Source organism: Sminthopsis crassicaudata, chromosome 5 (genome assembly GCF_048593235.1).
Source record: "Sminthopsis crassicaudata isolate SCR6 chromosome 5, ASM4859323v1, whole genome shotgun sequence".
Lineage (NCBI taxonomy): Eukaryota > Metazoa > Chordata > Mammalia > Dasyuromorphia > Dasyuridae > Sminthopsis > Sminthopsis crassicaudata.
Genome location: NC_133621.1, coordinates 282076022 through 282091734, shown reverse-complemented (window position 1 = coordinate 282091734; position 15713 = coordinate 282076022). Strand labels below are relative to the sequence as shown.

General features: G+C 36.7%; 1 protein-coding gene across 5 annotated transcripts in view; it reads right to left on the bottom strand.

The window, feature by feature from the left end:
* VEZT (vezatin, adherens junctions transmembrane protein) overlaps positions 1 to 15713 on the bottom strand; it is a 94410-nt gene that overhangs the window by 17232 nt on the left and 61465 nt on the right. For all 5 annotated transcript variants that reach the window (XM_074271291.1, XM_074271289.1, XM_074271292.1 and 2 more), the window contains exons 8-11: positions 12649 to 12980; positions 10187 to 10380; positions 3674 to 3774; positions 2494 to 2701 (exon numbers count right to left, since the gene is read on the bottom strand). In XM_074271291.1, the coding sequence (XP_074127392.1) occupies positions 2494 to 2701; positions 3674 to 3774; positions 10187 to 10380; positions 12649 to 12980 (835 nt within the window). The remainder of the gene's footprint in view (positions 1 to 2493; positions 2702 to 3673; positions 3775 to 10186; positions 10381 to 12648; positions 12981 to 15713) is intronic.

Genomic DNA, 15713 nt, shown 5'->3' with positions numbered 1-15713 from the left:
TGTGTTCAGTACTATTATTGCTGCCCAAGCTTCCTTTTGAAATTCTCCCTCTATATAATAATGAGCATTTGGTATTTCTAACCAATCAAGTTCATTTCCTCCTGCAGGGTTTTCTTCACCCCTAACTATAGGTGCTCTTCCAGGTTCAACTTTTCCATTCCTATGGCTTTAATTGTCTCTTCAATCCAGATGAATGCACAATCTATACCTCCTGAACCTTGCTATATTTTCAATAGTTTGCTAAGCAATTTCACTTGGATGCCTCACTGTACTTCAGTTTCATCTTACCCAAAACTGAATTGAATCATCTTTGTGTAAAACCTGCTTTTCCTCCTTAAAGGTTTTTTAGCTACTGAAACTCAGATTCTCCAAATCACAAAACTTGAATCTTTGAAGCTTATCAGATTATAAATTTTTTTTTAGTCATTTTTGTAGCCCCCTCAGGACCTAGTAAAGTATCCTCAAACAACATCCAGTGATTCCTGCAGTTTCCTGATAATATCCTTTCTGGATCCATTCCTTCTTCCCTAGTCTCAAAGCCACCTCTTTTTCAAGTCTCCTCACTTATGCTCCTTAATTACCACTCTAATCTCATTAGTCTCCCTCCCTGCAGGGTCCCTTTTTTTGATCAGTCACATATCACATGGAGAGTATTCATTCATAAGCTGTACTCAGGCTCCAAAATATTACAATTACAATTACAATTACAAAAAGCCCAATTAAGGTCATCTAAAATACGGCCACTCCATCTCTATCCTGCCTTCTCTTCCAAGGCTCTCCCACACTTCTGCTAAACTGGACCACTCACTATTCCCCAAAAAGGCTCCAAATATATACTTGGCTTCTCATTCATATCTTCCCTATGAATGGCCAGGAAAGCAGAGTGCCCTTAGAGACTTCCAATTCTGGTCCCTGACTTATTTCTCTTGAAAGACCATCTTAAAAGTTATTTCATTTATGAAGCCTTCCACAAGGAGATAGCCTCTCTCCTTCCTCTGAAACCTAATAATTAGTCTGTTTCTCTTTCTTCTATTTCAGTTCTTCAGCTTCAGAACAACAATGATCTATGTACTTGTCTCATTCCCTCCATGGAGTGTAGGCTCTTTCCTAGGAATGGTGGTCTTACTCATCCAGTACTTCCAGCAGCACCCACTACAGTTTTTACCTTGAAGATGCTTTGGTATACACATGAACTGAACTACAAAGGTGACAATTTGTATCAAGAAGGTGGCTAGATTTGGATTCTAAGGATGTGGTGAACGTTTTTGCCGAGATCCACTGCTTGAGCCATTTTGATGACATCCCATGACCTTTCTAGTGGCCAGGTAGAGGCTATGTTAGAAGGCAACCAGGTGACCTAGGGCCTCTTTCCTGTTCTACAGATTCTGATGCTCTGAAATATAGAGAACCAGAAAAGAGCTGAAGATTTCTGAGTGGGGCCAGGACATGGTGAACAAACGATTTAAAAAAGGGAAGCCTGGTGAGGCAGTGCATGTTGAGGCTGAGAAGGAACTCAGGCACAAGTTAATTAAGACCTGGTCTAGGATAGAGAGAGCAGAAACAGGAAATCATGATATAAGAGGCACTTCAGAGGGAAAACTCATTGGTTTTGGTGACTGTAGCTGGAAAATAAAAGGAAGAAAGAAAAGATTATGGGATCCCAGAATCAGATGACTCCCAAAGTTTGAGTCAGGGAAACTGGAAAAATGGTGGTGTTACTGATAGATAAAAAAAAATTCAAAGGGGTGACTTTAATGGACTTTCCACTCAGTTTGGGGAATCTCCATGGTTCAGAAAAAGGTAAAAAGATGATAGTTTTCAGACTCTCCATAGATGTTTTAAAGTGGTAGGGAAATATTTCTGTCTTTCAAAATTAATAGGAAAATCTCAGCTGTAGAAAATCTGACCTGCTATGAGACTATCTGAATAAATTTCTTCATAGTTTTGTTTGAAGAAGAAAAAAAGGATAATAATTAATATATTCTCTTGCAGCTCTGGTGTGCAAATAAGGGTATAAGGATGGCATGAATGGAGTCCACAGAGTATAGGCTGCTATCATTTATCACATGTGACTTCAGAGCTCTGATCTCAATTCTTTTGTTTCAATGATAAATTGGAATAAGGCCATGACTCTTACACTGCAGACAATTACATTAATACATGGAAGCTATATAGGATTCAAGACCTCATACTCATGCCTATACCGGAAAATTAAGTTATAGCATTTAAAAATCAACAGTCCAATGCTTGACTCATCCTCAAAATCATTCTTAAGAATGAAAATATTTAGTGAAAATATGTCAACTTGGATTACATATATTACTGTGTAGTGGGTTGTTTTTTTTTTTTTTTTGGTCATTTATAATAGTGCTTATATATATATACTTACTGTCAGACCACCAAACTGAGATCACATAACACCAAAGAAACTATAGCTAAATAAAAAGAAAGTAGAAAGGAAAAAAAGTTTGATTTTTCAAGTTGAAAGCTTACCATGATCACTAAATAGAAGCTGCTTCCATTTTTGCCTCTCTGATTCCGAGGCTTTAAATCCTAACACTGATTTTAATTCCTGTAATACTCTTTTAGATTCTTCCCGCTCCCGCTTCTGCCTCTCTCTGTCTTCTTGAGACAAATAATAAAAATCATCTCTTCTGAAATCACTGTCCAGGTCTGTATCATCCACATAAGCTTCCAATTCCTGCAAAAACACACAAATGCACTTTATGCCAAGGAAATAATTTTTATACTGCAAGTAACATTTTTTGTTCTCACATTAAGCTCATTTAACTTCAATTTTGTGGTTTAAAAAGATGGCTACCTAAGCACAAACTCCTCTTCCTCCAACACACATATACCTCCATCCCCAAATGAATGTTTTGTAGTTCTGATCATTAAGGAACAATTTGGAGAAGGAGAATATTTAGCAGCACAGAATCACACACTTTTTTCTGGAATAGTCACTAGGCAAGACTGAAGAGAAAAAGAATTGCGGTAAACATTTTAAGAGCTTTAGTTGTGAGCCGCAGCTTTGCTGTCATTTTAGAGGCTTGCTGAAGGTCACCAACAATAAATATATAATCACCAAGCAGTAATGAGAAACTGGAAAGCACTTGGTCTAATGGCTAGCTCTGGGAACTTGACAGTTTTTTCCCCTTAGCTCATCTTTTAAGCTTTAAAGATTCATTAGAAGGAAATAAAAGTGAATGCCAAATATAGTCAGGAAAAAAAATTAAATCATCTATTTTGCGCCTAGTATTAATAGTAACTATAAACATATTTTTACCTAATAATAGTCCATTATTTTTGAGGGCTTCTTCAAAAGTGGTTTAAAAAAAAAATCTGTTGAACTAAGAATTTAATTTCAAAAAAGTAACAGTTGATTTACCAGCACAGCAAACTCAATGTGCTCTGTGGAAATTCTGGAGCTTAAGAGCAAAGCAGTTTGTCTCAGCTTATGTCACCATAGGACACTGACTCAATCTATGAGGCCAAAGATGACAGACACAGGAGCTATATCCAGGTAATTCTCCTCCAAAGAAAGTGCTTGCCCAGGACACACCAGTGCCTCTCTGAGATAATGAAACTGTTTTAACAATCGTGATGGGGCAGAAATGGATTCTGGATTTCTATATTCAGGCTTTTAATGAGCACAAATGTCTTAGTTTCTCACCTGCTCTTCAGGTATTGGGTCTTTGTCTTCAATATGTAGTGCAGGTTGTGGCAAAGGTACTGTGGCACAGTGTGGAATTTCACATGGTACTTCAGGTTTGCCTTCAGAAGGGCAAATGAGGAAAAGAAATAGATTATTGGATTCAGAGAAATCTGGAGTATTGTTGATGACGAACAGTCTTGGCACAATTCTACAGATCAAAGTTCACCTCGAGATGTATGCTGATGGAAGTGGATTTCTTCAACATAGAGAAGAGTTAATCCAATTCCAATTGATTAATGATGGAAAGAACCAGCTACATCCAGAAAAGGAACACTGGGAAATGAATGTAAACTGTTATTTTTACCTTCTGAATCCAATTCTTCCTGTGCAACAAAAAATTCGGTTCTACACACATATATTGTATCTAAATTATACTGTAATATATTTAACATATATAAGACTGCTTGCCATCTGGGGGAGGGGGTTGGGGGAGGAAGGGAAAAAATCTGAATAGAAGTAAGTGCAAGGGATAATGTTGTAAAAAATTACCCATGCATATGTACTGTCAAAAAATGTTATAATTATAAAATAAAATAAAAAATTAAAAAAAAAAAAAAAAAAAAAAAAAAAACAAAGTTCACCTCGAAAAGACCAAGGATATGGAACCTGTCAACCACATGGCACACATTGCGTATGAGAGCTTTCCCTTCTTTCTCATTTGTTGGAATATCTGACAGGCTCAAATATTCAACACCAGGGGTTCTCAAACTACGGCCCATGAGCCAGATGCGGCCTGCTGAAGATGTTTATGCGGCCCACTGGGTTATGGCAAATAGACTGAGGGGCAGAGACAGAGTGAGTTTTTGTTTTTACTATAGTCCAACCCTCCCACAGTCTGAGGGACAGTGAACTGACCCCCTATATAAAAAGTTTGAGGACCACTGTTCAACACTGTTAAAACAATCACGGGCATAACATTTTAAAACACTTAATCCTACTGGACAAAAGTGCTAGAAAAAAAGGATTCTGCTGCATGTCCCTTTCTACAGGCCAAGGCTTCCTCCCCACAATAAATGTGAAGGACTAGTGATTTCAGGAGCACTCAGTACTACATACAAAGAGCAATTCTTTACACCTTCTCATTTGTGCAATTCTGGCCCATAAGTTAATATTTGAAAAGTGCTTATCACAGTGCCTGGTCCATAGTAGATGCTTAATAAATGTTTATTCCCTTCCTTCCTTACTCTATCCTCCTACAAGGATATATAACCTGCTGGAGAGCAACTGATTCCTTATCCAGAGAGTGTGTTTAGAAGCTTTACTGATTGATATCTTCCAAACAGTAACAAAGTATATTTGAGCTGACTGAACTAGCTTAAACAACCATTAAAAAAGATTTAGTGTCTTATAAGAGGGTAGTTTCAAAAAATGTTTGTTTCTACATGTCATTGGTAAATATATAGTTACTATCACAGAAAAGATGAAAATTCCCAACAATTCCCAACTCCTTACCATGCTCTCACAAGAGTTAGGAAGCAGATTGTTATATTTCCTAAAAGCTTCTTATCAAAGATCAGAGGGAATGATGACTCCTATATATATATATACGTGGTTCAACATGTTCAAACTTTAGATTAAATTTTAATTTCTTCAACAATAACTAGTCAATGGTTGATAGTTTCTATGTGTTATGAGACTGACCAAAAAGAAGATGTATTCTATTTAACTTTTTGATAATGAGAAATATGCCAATTTCTGGGGTTATTTTAATGGCAAATCACTTTTGATGGAAATTTCTATCAAAACTTCCAGTTGTGCTCCTTCTGAGATAACAGAAGTAGAAATTAAAAAAAAAATGGTAAGAAAGGAATCCAGTCATACTTTTGGGCAGAGCAAAAAGTGCTTTGTTTTAGTAACAAAATGATAAATCATTTGTTACTGCTTCATATTTGAGTTACACATTATGTGTCAATATAGTTATTTCTAACACTTGGTAAAGCCTTTTGTTTCTATTGCTGTTACATGTAAATTTTATAGAAATTACCAAGAAAAAATAAGCAATGAAAAAAATGCAATATAAAAAATATATAGCTTATCAACATGGCAGAAAAAAGGCTGAAATATCAATTATCTATCTACATAAAGCTTTTTTTCAAAAGTCTAAGATTAGATTGTATTTGAAGAGATTGTAAAAAACAAATGCTAAGTTTCTATGTTTATAACTTAGGAAAAAATTGTACACAAATAAGATTGCAAATAAATATTCTATAAAAATATGTGAAAACATTCTATAAAAGTTATAATCCATTTATAAACCACCTTTCTTTTGTTTACCTCAGCAGTACTGGTACTGAAGCTATAAATAAGAACTATACATATCTCAAACAAATAAATATATTTTTTCTGAACATCAAAGCTTAGCATATAGTACTTAAGTTATGCCACATTTTACATTTTTTATTATATATTATATATTTGTTTTTTGTCTATAACAAATTATCTCTGGGGCTAATAGTATCATCACCTATTGTAATTTCAGGATTTCTCCACCCTATATGATTCCCCAGATTCTTTAGCACCTATCTACTACACAACTTCTCCCCTAAACAACTTGCTAAAGGTCCTAGAATTCCATCACAAACTCAGTGAACAATTAATAAGCCCTTACTATGTGGAAGGCATTCTTCTAGGTGCTGAGGAGATAGCCAAAAAAATCACAGTCCTTTCTCGCAAGATTTTTAAGATGATGGCATCTTTTTCTTCCCATCTTTCCTCCCTCCCCCCAGATTAAAATGCTTATGTTATTATAAACACATTTGCATCCATTATTACAAGAGGAGAAAAACAAGCTTTGAGAGAGCGGATTATAGCAAAATGTGAAAGTGACAGAACAGAATCATATCTCAAGATGGGAGCTAGGCACCAGAGAGCTGAAAGAGGAGAAGGGTAGAAGGGTACAGGATAGATATGCCCTGTATTCACAATTGTGCTTAGGAATGTCATAAATCATATTTTGACAAAAGATGATGATGATCTGCCAAATTTAGATGCATTAAATTACTGAAGATAATGACAGGTTAAAGCACAGATAAAAAATAATTTTCTAATATTGAACAATTTAACAATGCCATGGTAATGATGTTTCTTTTACCATAATAAACTAAAGTGGATACTGAGTAACTGAAGAAATGAAGATGAAAATGCAGATTAGCCTTGGAAACTCATGGCTATATTTTATTCCACAGAATCTAATTTAATTAAACAGCAGTTATTAAGTTTTTAAGGGCAACTAGATAGCACAGTGGATAGACTGCCAAGTCTTTAGTCAGAATCATCTATCTTCCCAAGTACAAATCTGCTTTCAGACACTTCCTGGCTGTGTGATTCTGGGCAAGTTACTTTATCCTGTTTGCCTCAGTTTCTGCCTCTGTAAAAAGAGCTAGAAAAAGAAATGGCAAACCACGTTAGTATCTTTGCCAAGAAAATTCCAAAATGGGATCATGAAGAGTCAGACATGACTGAAAATGATTAAAAAAACATGATATCAAAAATATCTTTCACTTTTTGTTTTATATATGTTAATTATACATATTTATATAATGTTTCTTATATATTTATACTGTAGAAATCCAATTAATAATAATGATTTTCCAAAGGGAAAAGTAAAGTTTCCAAAGATGAATAAGTATATTGACTTGATACACCAAAGGCATTCTGGATTCTATAAAATCAGAAACTTTAGGACTAGAGCAAACCAATCTATTTAATAGTGAAAATTTTTAGGCATGCTAAATTCTAAATAATTCTGAGTAAATATCAAACTTGTGCCTTAGGAGAAAACTACTTTACTAATTATATTTTGGATATAAACTCAAAATAGCAATCTTGAAATATGTCAAGATAATAGTTTCCTGTAACAAATGTTGGTTCTTTTGAGTATTTTGTACATAACTTCATTCTTACTATTCGACCAACTGAGTTCCTTTCCTACTAAAAAAAATTCTAAATGGCTGGTAGAAAGAAATAGGAACTGGCACTATATGGATTAGATTTGAGTCGATGTGGTTGATGTGGCCTAGGAATATTGTCTTAAGTTTTTTTTCCCCCTTTAAAATAATGTTTCTTTTTCTCTAAGTCTTTTTCTTCTTTCCAAGGGGAGGTAAAGAGATCATAAACCTACAAAATAGAATAATTTATATTCCTACATGCATTTCTAACAATTCCTTTCTTAAATACAGTTTTAAATAGCCAAACTTAGCTCCAAAGAAAAACTTTACTCATAAAGCCTCTTGTCTCAAATTATTGAGCCTTTTACATCCAGAGTCATTAACTAAAAATCTCTAAGAAAACCAGAAATGTAACAAGAGAATCTTATGTTTTCTTTCTAAGTTTGGAGAGGTATATCCCCAGAAGGTTGGGCACTAAGTGATGAAATTTTTTTTTTTTTTAATCAACAAACTAAATCAATGAGAAGTCATGATCTCTGTCAATGGACATTAGTCCATTAGTGAAGTTACAGATCACTTAAAGTACTGATGATGTGTACACACACACACACACACACACACACACACACACACAAACACACACACCCCTCTTTCACTCCTTCAGATACAAATGCAAAATGTGGATCACTTCTTTCATATGAGGACATTTTAGCAGAAAAGGTAAGAGAAAAATTATTCATGTTAGAAAAGCACCTTGAGACTGCCCTAAAGATAGAAATTGCTCCTTGTATAAATGTACTGAGAGGATCTGTTTGAAAACACATCAAAGGCACAAGTGAGGAATAGGAAGTGAAGCAGTCTTGTTTACCCATTTACTCACCTACAGATTTTTTCAGGATTTTAAGGGCTAAATATGAGAATCTATCAATCATCTAAGGGGAAACATGGGACATGGCATATTGTTTGGTTATGCTTATGGACCCTGTGTTTATTATGGCCTTTGGGTTTTTTAATCCTGAATTAGCCATAGGACACTAATCCTAAGACCCTGATTTGAGGTTATTAAGGATTTTAAGAGAGAGGAACAGAAATTAGAGATCAGAAGAATGAGAAGAAACAGAAGCTATCAAAGATGGTTAAAGACAGAGATTATCTTGCCTCAAAGAAAATCAGAGGATCAGAGAACAAGAAGATATCACCGAGAGAGCTATCTGAAACCTGGCTGCCTGTGAATGCTCAGAGCTCACTAGAAGAGAGTTCTGCAGGATCTGGAAGATGAGGGGAATCAAGCAGAATTAGGCCTCCTGGGTGAAGAGCTGGCTGAGCTGATTGACCTTTCACCACCTCTATAGTCAGAGAGAAGGGAAATTCTTCATGGACTTGACTACACTGCCCTCCACTACCCTTTCTATCCTGAGAGAGAAGCTCCTTTGAATTCCTCTTATCAGTTCTGGGTTAGGTAACTGCTTGTAAGTGAAAAAGCCTAACTTCAGCACCTACTCCAAGGAAGCAGGGAAAGTTGCTGCCCCCACGCTCAGAGGTGCTGTTCCTGTTTTACTTCACATGAAAATAGAGAAGTAGCTTAGTCTAATTGGAGAGCAGAGAGGCTTGGATCAGAACGGGTGGTACAGAGCAAAACAGAGTGCCAGCATCCAGGCTTACAACACAGAGCTGTCAGTGGTTCAGGCACAGGTCTGTGGTTCAGTTGGTGGGAGAATATGATCGAGATTTATGAATGTACTGCCAAATTTTATTATTCTTTTGTCTTCTATTTTCAAGTTTAATGTTTTCAAGATTAATTCTGCCTTTAGTCAATATTTTAAGAGATAATGGTTCTTGTGACTGCATCCTATAAATAAGCACACTGATGGGCACTCAGGAGTCACATAGTGGCAAGTAATAGGCATCTATTTTCTCCTTCCACAAAAATTACTGTCAGTATAAAATAGGTAGTTATAAAAGTGCGGTCTTGCTTGGAGCTGATCCCTGTGACCTGACAACATGAATGTATGTTGAAGTAAACTAACTAGTCCAAAGAAAGAAAGGAGAGCCAGATGCCATCACATCCAAAGACTATTTTGCCAGTGAGTGGATCAGCACTATACCTAGGCTACATGTGTACAAATAAACATTTTATATATATATATATATATATATACACACACACACACACAAAGAGAGAAAGAGAAAGATAGAGAGAATGTATGTACACACTTTATAAGAGAAGATATGTATCCATTCACCATTTTTGAATGCTTACTTGTGGAATAAAAAGGAAAAATCATATCCTTGTATCTTGTTTAGTTATATCTAAACTGGTATATTTTAAGTGCTCAATAATATTAAGTGAGGTTCTTACTTTAACCTATTGCTATGTAAAAACCCTTTAGTCAGTTTTGTATCTGCCCTGATGCCATCATATACATATAGTAAATTCAACATTGTAAAACCAGGAAAATCTATGAAGTCATCTTCAATCTGAATTCCAGTAAGCTAAACAACATACCTGAGGAATGAAACCAGTATTAAATAAACAATAAGTTCTGACTAAGAATTGTTTGCCAGAGGAACTTCTCAAACATACCTTTTTTATCTGAATTTCTTCGTACCAGTTTATCTACTTGAGAAAGGGCCTCTTCCCAGCAACTGTTGCTTGCTTGTACTCGAGGCTGGAGCAACTTTAACTTCTGCTCTAGGATTTGATAAGCCTCTGATGCTAGGGCATTTGCTTCCTTAGTGCCAACAAGCTTTTCAAGTTCATCCTCAAGAATTATAACCCTAGGTAAAAAAGGAAAGCAGAAACAGATATAAGCTATAAAAATTTACAAACATGTAAAGATTGTTCAAAAAAAATTTACAAGATTAAGCAGCACTGTATTATGTATGACAATTATTATGGTTGTAATACAATCCTGTGTTGGCATATGTGGTCACATCACAAACTTAACAGGTCATAATTCTTGGAGATTCAATGCACCTTTCATTAAAAATGCTTATTCCTTTAGAGATGTAGTTCCTAAATGTTGTGTATGCATTGTGATTTGATTTTGTTGAATTGGAAGGAATATTTCTCTTTTCTGAGATAGAATTGTATTATTCAGATTGAAGTTTTATGAAGAAGTTTACTATTAACAAAGTATATATATATATATATATATATATATTTTGAAGTTTTATGAAGAAGTTTACTATTAACAAAGTATATATATATATATATATATATATATATATATATATATATATATATATATATGTATAGGACTTCAAAGTTCTCTGTGAATACCAGAGTACCAGTGTTTCTGTGCCAAGCAAAAGACCAGTGTTTCATTCAACTTTTAAATGTTTGAAATCAGAAAGGAATTTTTGGAGAAAAGCTATTAAATGCTTGAAATAATTCCTTGTTTTGTAATAAAATCTATTCCTTTAAAATGCTAAGATGACTTTTTTTTTAAAATAATTTGAAATTTCAAGTCATTTTGTCCCAATAAGTTGTTGTCTGAAACTGGAGGTTCCAATTTAATGGGCCAAAAGTAAAATAGCTACAAGTATCCTGATCTATCAACTTTTTTGCTTTTACCTCATACAAATCCTTCAGTACTATATCATTTGTATTATTTGCTATATTCTTTCCTATTCTAGCCATTAAAATTAAGAAAGGCAAATATTGCTAATGACTCAAAACATAACAAAATCATATTTCCCCTCCTACTTTTAAAAGTAGGACTTTTAAGGACCTGGATTCAACTCTACATTCCTCTTTTATCTATCTTTTAAGACAATTTCCTTTGATTCATGTCATGACATCATCTCCTTGATATCATGGTTCTCTTTGAAAACAAAGGACAAAACTTCTGTGAGTAGGCCAGTGGGGCAAACACAGTTTCATTTCATTTATTTCTTTCTACCTTTCCCTCTGTCCACAGAGGGAATTATTAGGGGAGCCACCTACTAGTGGCTGCTTGGGATCTAATTCTGACCAGCAGAATAAATCCCTTCATGTGTGAGGATGATAAGGATACAAGGAGACTGGCAGTTGCTTTCTCCCTCCTCTTCCCTCTTGCCTCCAATTTATTTCATTCCCAATTCACAAGCAACATCTGTATCAGTAAAGGCTGGTTTGCAAGTCCTTCAAGAATGTTATGATTCCCAGCTGTGGGGTCTTTCCAGAGATCTAAAGCGCCCCTTCATACTTAGTCATGGTCCTTAACAGGGAATCATATCCTTATCTGCAAGTGCTTTGCTCAAAGAAATCGTGATTTTGATCTCTGAATTATCCCAAGATATCTTGAGTTTTTTCAGTTAGATTTCTCTCTTAAGGACCATTTTAAAATCCAAATCACTCTGGCTCTCATTGATTGGCCAAAAATAGTTCCCAGGTCAAGCCCCACTCGGGCCTCACATTTGGGCCCTGATTGGTGCAGAGGGAATGTAAATAGCAATTGTTGCTGGTTTGGTCAGAAACCCTGAGGATCTTCCTTTCCCACATTAATAATTTTTTTGACTAGGTATAAGAGGCCATTATTTGCCTCACTTCTTACCTTGTCATAATCACTGAATGAGTGGTTGCCTCAGTCAAACTGATACCTGTTAAAGACTTTAGTTTAGGACAGCTAGTTGGTACAGTAGATAGAGCACCAGCCCTGAAGTCAGGGGGGTCTGAGTTCAAATCTGGCCTCAGACACTTAACACTTCCTTGCTGTGTGATTCTGGGCAAGTCACTTGACCCCAATTGCTCTGGGGGAAAAAACAAAAAACAAAAAACAAAACCCTTATCCTATAAAAAGACCAAGGTCTCTTATTGCATCCAGGGCCATCCACAGGGCCATCTATATCTTGCCAATGGGTCCAGATGACTCTGGAAGAGAAAGTGAGGTTGGTGACTTTGTCCAGCTCTCCCTCATTTAAATCCAATTCATTTGCATGTCCTGGCATCAACTCTCTGATGTCAAGATGATTTCAAGAACGAAAAAAACAAAAAGACAACTTAAAAAGAACAAAGCTTACAAATCCTGGACAAGGTCCACCCCCACCCCAAGCCCCACTCACTCATTCAGTAATGCTTTCAAATGGAGCTGAAGGCTGCGCACTGCTGTGTGAAGGCTATTCAGTTGTCTCGACTTCTGCTTTGTTTTGGACAAGCGCTGTGCCTCAGATCGATGCTGAGTTTCAAAGTATCTATAAAACTCATAGCTGCGCTTCAGTTCTTCCAAACAGGCAGCATGTGCATGAGGTAGACCTTGAGTCACATCATACAGGACACGATGGGAGGAAAGGGCAGGTGTGAGGAAGGGCCCTCGAGGTGCATTCACAGTTGAGAGAAGCAGCGCCAGCCTCCGAAAGAACTCTGAACTCTGTCCTACCCAGAGTTGGAACAAAACCTAAAGAAAAAGAAAAAAGGGTCGATCAGATTTTTTTCCCTCAAGTGCTCCATGACCACAGAAAACCTTAACTTAGCTTGCCCTTGGTGGGGTCGACATTCTTCCATCTCTATAAAGAGGACATCTGTACAATTAGTCCTAAAATGGGGCAAACCAGTGTTCCAGTCAATTTCATAACCATGGCACTGAGGAATTTCTGATCAGAGAATCACAGGTAGTAAGAAGGACACTTCTTAACTCTTCCCTCTTGGATCTAAGATCATCTCTGGATACAGGCCATAATAGAATGTAGCTTTTAAGCAAATCAGGCAAGGTGGGAGCCATAAGAGTCCATCCAGAAAGGCACAAGATTTCTTTTAGACTTCTCTACACATATGCCTATGAGGAACAAGTCTTTCAAAGGCATTCTAGTTGCTACAAAGACACCTGTATAATCACTGGAGCATATCTAATATAAGAATCCACAAACTAAGGAAAGTATAAGTATATAACTCTCCAGGAATAATCAAATGAAATGACAAGGGATACAAGTGTGTTGAAAGAAAACATTTTATTACTTCCTCAGATTGGCTGTCATGATACTTTTTTCATTTTTTGACAGGTTAATAAAATTATTCTGGAAAGTAGATCCAATGAATGAAGACATAGGTCGGAAAGCAAAAAAGAAAAGAGTGACAGGAAGGAAGCTTAAAGAACTTCTTTATTCCTTCCTCTGATATTATATGGGGTGAAGTTGTATTCTTAATACCTTTTGGTTCACTTCAGCAGTTTTCTTAATAACTCAACATTACCCATACCATTATACAAATGCTACTAGCACTAGAAGGGCAGAACAGAAATTTGGAATAACTGATACTGAGTCAGAAGAACAGGGATACAGAGATCATACAGGGAAGAAAGGAGTCACAGTGATCAGGGGCAAGGTGGCAAAAAGTCTGAGCTTAAGGATTTGTGAAGAGCATTGGAGTCAATGCCAAACAAACAAACATCCAAGCAAAATGAAAGATTCAGGACATCATTGTGCACGGAGTATGGAGACACGATTCACAAAAGTAAAAGATGGCAAGACCACAGCCTCAAAACTGGAAGGAGCCCCTCCAAAAATATCCCCACCAATGTCCTCATTTTAGCCATGAGACACCTGGGACCTGGGAAGGAGAACTGGTGTGGCTAGAGTCTACCAGGCAGCCATTTTGAAGCAGATCCAGAATTCGAGGGTCCAAGACATAAAACAAGTGAGAGAGAAGATTTTGGAAAGCGAATGAAGACCAAGTGGAATACAGTTTGAGGAAAACTAACTGTGAATGGTGTGATATGTGCATATCTGTGAGCATAAAGCGGAGGGGTTGTCAGAAAGAAAAAGCTCAAGAGTACAAGTTTGGGGATGCTGGAAGAAAGTGGGGATGGCAAAGGCTGCAGAAAGCACTAAGACAGAACATGTAGAGAAGAAACTAGAGGATTTAATATGTTGGCTTATTCTTCTATTACCTGGTGCTTAAAAAGGAATATGAGTCATCAGGTTAGGGATCATGGTAACAGTTATTAATGGGTAACAGATGCAGAATAGCTCTGAGCTAATGCCACAACCCTTAAAAGCTTGGGTAAACAACTCCATGAGAAGTCCTAAAAGTTTTAAATAACTATAGGTCTTGGTACTTCTCTAATTCCTGCTGTCAAATGAACAACCGCAGTATTTTAATTTGCAGAATGGAAGAAATATTGCAGAAGGAGGAATGATAGGCATTCACTAACTAGCAAAGGGTGGCAGAGGGATGCCAAGTGCAAGGAATGAGTCGAGATTCACTTAGCTGAAGTGTGGACTACGTGAGCTACATCAAAAAAGTCAGGCGGGGGCCTGGTCTCAAAGGGCTTATGTGGCAAGTGGGGGGGCTAGTATTTCCTCCTAGAGATAAGGAGACACCAGAGATACCTGGCAGTGAGACCCTGACAGAGACAGGGAGAAAAAGGGAGAACTGGAATCCTAGGATCCCAGAGCTGGATGCAAGTTGAGGCATCAGAGTCCATACATTCTGCCCTGCCCCGACAAGTGAATTCCCTCAGAAAAATTCATCACACTAATCCGGTATGATTTTGTCAACTGATTCTCAAGAGAAAAGAGCTGAGTTCAAGAATTACGAATTTGTAATTTAGAATAGGAACTGAAGGTAGGGAATGTGTAGCTGGACTCCAGAAGCCATGCTAAGAGCTTGCCACGGGCTTTCTTGAGAAGAGACATAAAAAAACATAAAAAAGGAAGTCCAGGCTATGGAGACATTGGAGATCCAAAAAAAAAGATCCTTTGCCATATTTACATCATATGCTTCTATATAAAAATTTCTATTTCAAACCTGGCAGATTCTCCAAGGGAAAGATTCCCTTGTGAAGATGCCAACAATGGAGATCCCACACATTCTGGGTATGGCTGGCATCACTGGCCACTCACAAACTCTTACTTACCTGAAATGGATAACTGCTTCTTTTGATTCAGCGTCTTTTATTACACATTATCAAAGCTTAATTTTAGCTCATTTCCAGCATGAAGAGGACGGTAAAAGATATGGACATCATTAAAATAAACTTGGCCTAAAATATAATTAAAAATAGATGAGCTGAAGAGAGTGTGGTGGCAAGGAAAGGGTATATATACCCTAGACATCATAGTCCAAAAATGAGCTGACCAAGTAAGAATAGGAAAGTTTAACATTGTGGCAAGTCAGATAAAACTAGAGCTGA